This window comes from Nelumbo lutea, chromosome 1 (assembly GCF_056320005.1).
Source record: "Nelumbo lutea isolate HS-2025 chromosome 1, American lotus-T2T, whole genome shotgun sequence".
NCBI classification, from domain to species: Eukaryota; Viridiplantae; Streptophyta; class Magnoliopsida; order Proteales; family Nelumbonaceae; genus Nelumbo; species Nelumbo lutea.
This window is the reverse complement of record NC_142684.1, coordinates 159,386,083-159,396,673: the sequence shown is the minus strand read 5'-3', so window position 1 is coordinate 159,396,673 and position 10,591 is coordinate 159,386,083. Positions and strand designations below refer to the sequence as shown.

Sequence of the window (10,591 nt, the reverse complement as noted above, 5' to 3'; positions counted from 1 at the left end):
ATATATAATAGAAATATAATATATATATATATATATATATATATATATATAGATATATGTTAGTAATACAGAATATATATTATATAATAATAAAATTAATAGCAAAAAAGTATTACATATATTAAATGTGTAAAATATTATATATTATATAATACATTATTAATATATATAATTAATATGTTATAAAATACCTATCAAAGTCGGGCTTCGGGCTTGGGCCAAGTAAGTTTTTGTTTATAAAATACCCAACACGACTTGGGTCATGCTAGGCCTAGCACAGCATGACTCAGGTTGTGTTAGACTTGGGTTTTGAGGCCTGTGGGCTGGCACGATTAGGAATGGCAATGGGGTGGGTTCAGGGCTGAGCACCTTTCCCTAGTTAGGGATAGGGAATCCCAAATTTTTCCTATCCCAAAGAAACAACCTAAAAATACATCAAATTATTATGGGAATTTAGAGATACTTTAGAAATATGATTATGTGATCCTTGGTTTTTAAATTTGGGAGAAATACAAAGGTATTTAAAAAATGAATACAAATCCTAAGAATATTTTAATAATTTACCACTGGACTCAAGGTGGGATAGGGAACATGCAAACTTCATCTCCACCTTGTTCCTAATTCAGGGCAAAATATTTTCACATCCTTATGTTTTATTCTTTTGCTAATAATATCATTTTGATTAAGATTCACTATTTATTTGATAATTATATCTAATTTGAGTTTTTTATTTAATTTAAATAATTAAATCAGGTTTAATTTGTAATTTAAAAGTCTTTATAATGACTCTTTTATTTGAATTAGGAAATTTAACTACAAAGATTAATATGAGCCCCACATCCTTTCCGGTGGATACCTTTTTTTTTTCATAAATATCCATGTGCCTAAAGTTAGATTGAAGTGAAACTTTTTTGTTTTATGGGTATTCATGTGTTAACTACTTCGCTAACATGTTTGAGGAAGAAAGCTTTTGTTTGAGAGTCCATTTCTTAAAAAAAAAAGAAAAAATAGAATACCATGTGCTTGAAGGAAAAGCTTTCTAGCCTAAGGAGTTTCTTTAACAGTTTGTTTGGTTCGTGCTACCGGGATGAGAAAATAGGAATATTTGCCCAAGATACCTATTTTCTCATGTTTGTTTTGAATGAAAGAATGGGATTCGACAAGAAGTAACTTCTCAAACTCGATGCAGGGCCTCACCAAATAGGTGTGACCCCATTGAGAAAATGAAAGCAATGCGATGAGATGAGAAAAATCTATCGAGGGCATATTGGAACTTTCATCTCCCACCCCTATAACGGTCAGAACTCCAACCGTTGAAACCTTATCTCTGGTGAAGGTAGGGCCTCCAGTCATCACTTTCATCTTGTTTCATGCCATTTAAATGTTTTTTTCTTTTTTTGGTATTTTCTTCGCCTGAAAAGTTCATTCTCTTTCTCCCTCCAGTCGAGTTCAGATCCCCAAATGGTAAGGAGCCAGATCACTGCCTTCTTCTCCGACGAAGGTAACATTGTAGATGCATTCCATTTGTCTTGTTCATTTTTTCTTTTTTTTTTGTGTTTTTTTATCAAGACATCTTTTTCTTTTCTTTCCATGTGTTTCAGTCACCTAAGGGCCAAGGAGTCTAAAGTTGTCTTCTAGCTTCATCCTCTGCAAAGGTTAGATCCATTGTCTTCTAAGTTGTCTTCTACCAATGTCTTCTTCATCTCCTAACCCCCTGTTATTGTCGTAGTAGATAAACCCCTGTTATTATTTTTTGCTCCATAACCCTTGTTTATTGTCTAAATCTGCTCAAATGAAAGTGGTTTGTTGCAAGTCTGACAAGTATTTAAATTTTTTCATGAGGTATTGGTCCTAATGACATAAATTTCTTTTCCATATCTATTCTTGGATCAAGCAGCTCTTAGGCATGAAGTAAATTTTGTTCCTATTCCTATGTTTGTTTTGGTAAAAAAATAAATCAGATTTCGCCCATTATGATTAATAGCCATTTGAATGCCCATTTTATTTGTCATGTGAAATTGAATAATCGTGCAAAATTTTCTCAGCAACCAAACACTGGGAAACAAATTTAATAGGATAACTGGTCTTAGCAACCAAATATAGAGTGATCCTGCAAAATTTTCCTTTCTCATCCCATCCTTCTCATAGCTAATATTATTCTCTTTGGCTTTTTGTTTTGAAAAAACCTCTATATAATTTCATTAAAATTCAAGGGTTTGCATGAAAAAGCTCTTCTTCACACAGTTGAGAAATAAAGTCCCTTTAGGAAGGAATTCATTAAGGCTGCGATTTGTGTGGACTTGGGGTTGTGTGTCAAAATATGAGTGGGCCCCATCTAAGGGCCAAGGTCCGATGCAGTGTAAAATTCTTGAAGCCGTTGGATGCTTGACTTAAACCCTAGAATCCATATCGGTCTATGTGACTGCACCCCAGCCGGTGAGATGCGCATTTATCAAAAAAGGTAACAAAAGCAAAAGGGTTGAGAAAAGATGGAGAGATCAATGGAACAAAGCTCCAAAGCCTAAAAGAGACGCACCTTTGTTGATCAACACCAATTCCTTACTCAATAATATTCATTCCTGGTGTTGTCTAAATGTCATCCCCAGGCTAGCTACCTCTTCAGTCTTCATTGAGATTGAGCTACTAGAAGCTATAGATTTTCTTATCTTATTTCCGACATGGGTTTGGTTGCTGTGGGTCATTTGCTTGCCCTATTATGATCAAATTCTCTCAGACTCAGTGAAGTCATCCTTTTCTAGCTCAATTAATTGATCATGTAATCCCTTCTAGGGGGTTATAATTTTGCCCAACTTGGAAAAATTCCACCCTAATGCTGCGAATCGCCATCAAAACATATTATTCCAAGTAATGAGGAGACTGAAAGAGAATGAGGATTTCTGGTTCAATCTTCTCCAACTTGGTGGCGAGAATATATACCAAATTGAGAACCTGCGTATCTATCACCAAGGAACGATGGTTTGGTGTCTTCACAAGGCTTCGAAAATTGATGGCAAGGTGACCTACCTAACGGTAGCTGAGGTCAAACCCACATAATATAAGGCTTTTGGTGGTAAGGTCAGTGGACTTGATGTGCACCCTAATCTCTCTCCATCCCTTAGCAACTCTGATGCTCAAAGATCGAAAGCCATCACTTCACCTCATCATCTCCCTCCTAACAAGAAAGTTTTTGCTCGATTAACACCATCAATGTCATCTTTTATTTGAGGAAAGAGTCTAACGGCTAGAGGTGATCCGTGATCGTGGGCCAGACTTGCATCAAAATATCTATTACTATATTATATAGCGATTAAGTCCAGGCCAGCAGCTCTCTATCCTTTTCCCATTACTTTTTCATTTATCTCATATTAAACCTTTTTTTATTTCTCTCTCATTAACTCTTTTTCTCTTTCTCCTTTTAGTGAAGCCTCTCTATACGCCACACAGCAAGAGAGGTCTTGCTATTCTATTTGAAAACCAACCCATCCTATATTGTATTCTATTAGGAAAGCATTTCATAAGAATCCTACTTCCGTAGAAACTTGCCATATTACTATTTTCCTCCATCTTTTCTTTCATAAATTTGACTTTCATTTTGATATTCATCATCTTTTTTTCCCTAAAGGCTTCGTTTGATTTTGGTGAGAAAATCATGGAAGCAAAAGTCAGTCAATGGACCATTGGAGTTTTTTCCGTCATAATCGATCTAAATGTACATTGATAAAATGGATGTATTATTTACATCAACTATTTATAGAAAAGTCAACCAATTAAATGATTTATATTGATTTTCAATGTAAAATTTACATTTGAAACAAACACATGAAAATACAGATCGAGTGTAGAGGTTTATACCATGGTTTTTAAAACTGGAACAGCCCGGGTGGTTGGACCAGAAAAACTGCAGGTGACCAGTTCCATGTTATCCCATAACCATTATTTTGCCAAAAACCATTAATTTGGTCAGTAAACCGCTAATCCGGGCAGCAGAACCGTTTGAACCGTTTAATGGTTTGGCCTTTTTTATTTTTTTTTATTTTTAATTTTTTGTTAAAACGGGCTATCCATTCAGTTTGAATGATCAGACCATTTGACTCGAGAACCGGACCCTTGACCGGTTCGTTGTCTGATTTGGTTTTAAAAACCTTGGTTTATACTAGTTTGTATTTACACCCAAAAATAAGGCTTGTATTTATATTGAAAACAAAAGTGTAAATGCGAACCATGGTCTAGTTTTACGTCGCTACATACTTACACCAAAAACAAGCGCAAAGTCACTCCTCGACACCCCTATTTTGAGAATTCCTCAGTTTTCTTTCACATAATGAACTTCCAATATGTAAGTGAGCTTTTATCACTGTGAATTTCATTAATTGCGTCTTTTCTAAACTGGTAAGTGATTGCTTCAAAGAACGTATTCATCTTCAACGTTTTTATCAATCTTTGAACCTTTTTAAGGTGGCGTTCGGTAGTGTATGGTCCCGTCCACGATAAGATATGGCATTTTGCTATGTGTGGGCGATCCCCGCCCACAAAATAGCGTTGATAGGGACTAACCACACCCCAATTTATTATCCATAGTATTTTCTCGTTGATGGTCCATACTATGGTGTGGACAATTTTGTAGGAAGGTTTTAATGCAATGCACCTGCGTTACGTTGGTCTAATTACTCTCATTTTATTTAATCTTTTAATAAATTTTAAATTTTAAATTTTTATATTTTATTAATAAAATAATGAATTTTAATGTTAATTCTAGCACAAGTTCGACACTTCTCCTTTCCAACTCTTTTTTTATTATTTAAATATTAATTTTTTAATATTTTTATCTGATGGAGGGCCAGCTCACCAACCGACGACAGCACTCTCTAGAGTCCTTACGTGATCCAACACCCATAGGATAATGGCGACAGATTCATGCATTGGACAAGCATTGGAGGGCGGTGGCTATCGGATGGCGGATATCAAGGCAGCATCAAGGAGGACTTCGATCCTAGCTAGAAGACTAGGTGTTTTAGTTGTTTTAGATCTTTACAACTTTTCTTTCCTAGTTACTCTATGAGTTTCCAGATGTATTATAAATATCATCGTTTCCAAGCAAATAGACACACAAGAATTCGCCAACTTCTCTCTCTTCCAAAGGATCACGCCTAGTTACAACCAGCTTCACGACGAAGCCTCGTGTTCACTCGGTGCTTGCATAGCCTGCCCGGTTTATTGCTCCCACGCTGCGTCAGGTGGTATCAGAGCAGGAGTTCGCCCAGTCAGATGGCCAACCAAAATGGTAGCAGTCACAACCAACCCCGTGACAGAGATCAGGGGTTACAGGCTGTTTGGAGAGCAGCGCACAGCCACACGTAACATTGAGCAGTAGTTGGTAGAGATCACTGGACAACTGCGAACCTTGTTGCAGGAGGATGTTCCAAGGAACCGGGATAACCCATACCCAACCGGAGGAGATGACCACGGTAGACCATTCATCAAGCCCATACCCCAGAATCATGTTCTTGATGATGATAGTGACGATGAACTAGAGATCGGCGTTGCTCCAGTTATTCCCGACGATGACAAAAATGGTAGGAATTGGTGCAACCCCGGCAATTTTAATCCTCGTCAAAATCATGATGAGTTTAAACTCAAGGTAGATATTCCTACTTTTGGTGGGGATCTGGATATAGAGGGCCTTCTGGATTGGATCACAGAGGTCAACCGTTTCTTCGACTACATGGAGGTCCTGAAAGAAAGAAGGGTAAAATTAGTAGCTTTTTGACTGAAAGGAGGAGCATATGTCTAGTGGGAATGAATGAGGGAGACACGGATCAAAGAAGGAAAAGGTCCAGTTCGAACATGGAGGCGCATGAAGCAGCTAATAAGAGGTAGATTTTTACCCTCTGATTGTGAGCAGTATATGTTTGAATCATATCAACGATGTGCACAGGGAACAGGAAGTGTAAATGAATACACATCAGAATTTCTGAGATTGGCTGAACGAAATCAACTATCTATAAGTGATAACCAGCAGGCAGCTCGTTATCTGAGTGGTTTGAGACCTGCTATCAGAGAAAAGATTTGTGTCCAAATGGTTCTCAGTGTGCAGGAAGCAAGGAACTTAGCTTTGAAAGCTGAGTTAATGTTCCAAGAAAGGACACGAGCCGATAGCTATCAACAGTACAGTGGGAGCGACAACAGACCAGCAACAGTTGACAAGAGCAAACCAGCCCCGGGAGTACAACCCTCCCACCCACCGAATGTAACTAATGCTAGTAAGGCCACCATGGAAGGAAACACTCAAGGTAACGCTTCAAACCCTCCTAAGCCCTATAATCCCTATGCAAAACCTACTCTTTTTAAGTGCTTCAAGTGCAATGAAGTTGGGCATAGATCTAGTGACTGTCCCAGAAGAAAGGTAGTTACCATGGTAGAGAGGGAAGAGGAAGAAGATGTTGATGATGAAGTATATTGTGGACCTGATGGAGAGGACGAAAAAGGTCCCTATGAACATGAAGAATACACATGTGTTGTGAGGAAACTAATGCTGTCCCAAAGAAGCAAAGATACCACTCAATGACATCGACTATTTCGCACTAGATGTACTGTACAGGGTAAATTATTTGATTTAATTATTGATAGTGGCAATCAGGAAAATATTATTTGCAGTGATGTAGTACAGAAATTACAACTACTTCCTGAGAAGCACCCGAACCCATATACAATTGGGTGGATCAAGGAAGTCGGTGGCGTACGAGTGGAGGAACGCTGCAAGGTCCCATTATCCATTGGTAAGTACACTGACGAGGTATGTTGTGATATTGTGGATATGGATGCTTGCCATATTTTGTTGGGCAAGCCTTGGCAGTTTGATGCAGATGCAAAACACCTGAATAGGAAGAATACCTACCAGCTCGAAAAAGAGGGTGTACGCTACACCTTATTACCCATGGCAGAAAAAAATCCACCAAAGGCTCCAAAGGCAGAGGGGAGAAATTCCCTTACCATTACACATCACCATGCTGAATTTATAAGGGAATGTAAGGACACCTGCGAGGTTCACTTGGTGGTGAAGGGAGAAAGCATGAATGAGTCACTGGAGGAAAACAAAATTCCAGTGGAAGTGCAGGGACTACTCGATGAGTTCCATGACGTAGTTCCTGATGAGTTACCTAATGAACTCCCACCCATACGAGACATCCAACATCATATTGATTTTGTTTCTGGTGCTAGTCTACCTAATCTACCACACTACAGGATGAGTCCTAAAGAAAATGAGATCTTATGGGAGAAGGTGGAAGAATTATTAAGAAATGGGCATATTCAAGTCATCATGAGTCATTGTGCAGTACCAGCATTATTAACACCCAAGAAAGATGGAAGTTGGAGAATGTGTGTCAACAATAGGGTCATTAACAAGATCACTATTGGTTACAAGTTTCCCATCCCCAAGCTAGACGACATGCTGGATCAACTTGATGGAGTCGTATCTTTTCCAAAATCAATCTCAGCAGTGGTTACCATCATATCAGGATCCATCCCGGAGACAAGTGGAAGACAGCTTTCAAGACTAGAGATGGGTTGTTCGAATGGTTAGTCATGCCCTTTGGACTAACCAACGCACCCAACACCTTCATGAGGCTAATGAATCAAGTACTACACCCTTTTATTGGGTTTATTATAAGTAAGGATGGAATTAAGGTGGATGAGGAAAAAGTGAAAGCCATTAGGGAGTGGCTGACCCCATCAAATGTCACGGATGTAAGACGTTTCCATGGGTTAGCAACTTTCTATAAGCGATTTATTAAGCACTTTAGTAGTATTGTAGCTCCCATCACTGAGTGTTTAAAAAAGTGAAAGTTTCAATGGGGAGAAGAACAAGAACAAAGTTTTGCTCTCATAAAAGAAAAACTATGCATCGCTCCTGTCCTTGCATTACCAAGTTTTGACAAACTATTTGAGGTTGAATGTGATGCCAGTGGAGTTGGCATAGGGGCCGTATTGTCATAAGAAAAGAGACCAGATGCATTCTTTAGTGAAAAGTTATGCGAGGCCAGGAAGAAGTGGTTCACTTATGATAAAGAATTCTATGTTGTTGTTAAAGCACTGAAAAACTGGGAACATTATTTAATTGCTAAAGAATTTGTTCTCTACACTGACCACCAAGCTCTTAAGTATCTCAGTAAGCAAAAGCAGTTGAGGAGTGACCTGCATGCAAGATGGTCTACTTTTATTGATAAATTCCCATACAAAATTGTGTATAAGGTTGGACAGCAAAACACAGTGGCCGATGCTCTAAGTAGGCGTGTAGCCCTCATCAAGACTCTCAGCATTGAAATAGTGGGCTTTGAATGCTTGAAATATCTGTACGCCCAGAATGAGGACTTCAAACAGGTGTGGGAAAAGTGCATAAATCGACAGCCAGCAGGTGATTTCTACATTCATGATGGGTTCCTTATGAAGGGGGGAAGAACAATTGTGCATCCCTGGTACCTCCCTCCACAAGAAGATCATTAGGGATCTGCATGGGGATGGATTAGTAGGACACCTCGAAAGAGACAAAACGATTGAAGCAGTCAAGGGACATTACTACTGAACTAAATTAAGGAGGGATGTGACCACTATTGTGAGTAGATGCTATATCTCTCTGACAACTAAGGGACAGACCCTGAATATTGGCCTCTATATGCCTCTACCTGTCCCTACTGCTATTTGGGAAGACTTATCCATGGATTTTGTGCTAGGCTTGCCAAAAACTCCAAGGAATATGGACTCCATCTTCATAGTGGTTGACCGGTTCTCCAAACTGGCTCACTTCCTCCCATGCAAGAAGACCACAGGTGCAACAACGACAGCTAAGCTATTTTTCAAGGAGATTATATGTTTACATGGGGTACCTAAGACCATCACGTCGGACCGAGATACGAGGTTCTTAAGTCACTTCTGGATAACCCTGTGGAGACTATTTGACTCATCATTGAATTTCAGCAGTACATCTCACCCACAGACAGAGGTGGTGAATCGAACCCTAGGTAACTTGATCCGCAGTATCTGCAGGGAGAGACCGAAGCAGTGGGATTTTGCCATAGCACAAGTAGAGTTCGCCTACAACAATACAGTTCATAACTCTACAGGTAGGTCCCCGTTCTCCATTGTTTATATAAAGGTACCTAACCATGCGTTGGACTTAGTAAAGCTACCCAGAGTGCCCGGCTTCAACACGTCTGCAGAACAACTAGCAAAACAGATCCAGTCAATCCAGAAAGTAGTGCAGCAAAAACTGGAGCGAACCAATGCCAAGTACAAAAATGCAGCTAATAAGCATCGTCAGCACCAAGTGTTTGACATCGAGGATGAAGTCATGGTGTTCCTAAGGAAGGAACACATACCCGTGGGAAAGTATAACAAGCTACATCCTCGGAAGTACGGTCCATACATGATCCTTAAGATCAATGACAATGCCTACGTAGTGGACTTGCCAGATCACATGGGTATCTCCAAAACTTTTAATGTTGTTGATCTTCATCGTTACTTACCAGAGGCCACACTTGCATATCCCAGTTATGACTCGAGGTCGAGTTCTTTCCAAGTGGGGGAGAATGATGGAGGGCCAACTCACCAACCGATGACAGCACTCTCTAGAGTCCTTACGTGATCCAACACCCATAGGATAATGGCGATAACTCCATGCATTGGATAAGCATTGGAGGGTGGTGGCTATCGGACGGCGGATATCAAGGCAGCATCAAGGAGGACTTCGATCCTAGCTAGAAGACTAGGTGTTTTAGTTGTTTTAGATCTTTACAACTTTTCTTTCCTAGTTACTCTATGAGTTTCCAGATGTATTATAAATATCATTATTTCCCAGCGAATAGACACACAAGAATTAGCCAACTTCTCTCTCTCTTCCAAAGGCTCACACCTAGTTACAACCGGCTTCATGACGAAACCTCGTGTTCGCCTAGTGCTTGCATAACCAACCCGGTTTATTGCTTCCACGCTGCGTCATTATCAATAAAATAATATTTTTATTTTTTAATATTTAAAATAATATTTTTAATTATTTAAAAAATACAATTATTATCTACATATTGATGCCTTTTTTTCAATTTATTTATCATATAAATTGCAAAAATTAGACATTTATGATCAATTGTATAAATCACTCATAAAATGTATATGAAATAAATGGAATAAAAAAAGTGTAATGTGGACCACCGTGGGTGTAGACTGGATCCACAACTCAGAACAGTTGTGGACTATGGTGTGGTATGGATTAGTCCCTGCGGTAGGGTATGATGTGGACCAGTCCACACCCACCAATTTCTCATCCACACTACTGAACACCCCCTAAATCCCCTGTTTTTTGTTTTTTTTGCCATAGTTTTTGAACGCAATCTGAGACCTGAGTTAATAACTGTGTTCTCCTTGAACGTGGGGATCAATTTTCGTGATTCAAAGGACAATACCACTCCATATGGTAGGGCTGTTCACAAATAAATCCAAACCAACCAAGCTGGCCTGATCCAACCCGAGTTGGTCGGTTTTTCTTTACTACAGGTCGGTTTCGGGTTGCAAAAATGAACAAATTGATAATTCGGTTCAG

At 39.2% G+C, this 10,591-nt stretch overlaps 1 protein-coding gene across 1 annotated transcript; it reads left to right on the top strand.

Annotated features, from left to right (window-relative positions):
* Positions 1-4,900: 4,900 nt before the first annotated feature.
* Positions 4,901-8,502, top strand: LOC148878689 (uncharacterized). The gene is made up of 5 exons (XM_088973092.1): positions 4,901-4,966; positions 5,411-5,746; positions 5,936-6,517; positions 6,638-7,565; positions 8,090-8,502. Exons 1-5 carry the CDS (start codon positions 4,901-4,903, stop codon positions 8,500-8,502), a joined length of 2,325 nt encoding a protein of 774 aa, XP_088829218.1.
* Positions 8,503-10,591: the final 2,089 nt, after the last annotated feature.

What these genes read in the sequence shown, in the direction of transcription:
- LOC148878689 (XM_088973092.1), top strand. Translation starts at nt 4,901, where the DNA reads ATGGCGACAGATTCATGCATTGGACAAGCATTGGAGGGCGGTGGCTAT. An exon ending in AGGTCCTGAAAGAAAGAAGG is followed by an intron (nt 5,747 to 5,935) that starts GTAAAATTAGTA and finishes CGATGTGCACAG; the next exon opens with GGAACAGGAAGTGTAAATGA. An exon ending in GCTTTCAAGACTAGAGATGG is followed by an intron (nt 7,566 to 8,089) that starts GTTGTTCGAATG and finishes TTGTTGTTAAAG; the next exon opens with CACTGAAAAACTGGGAACAT.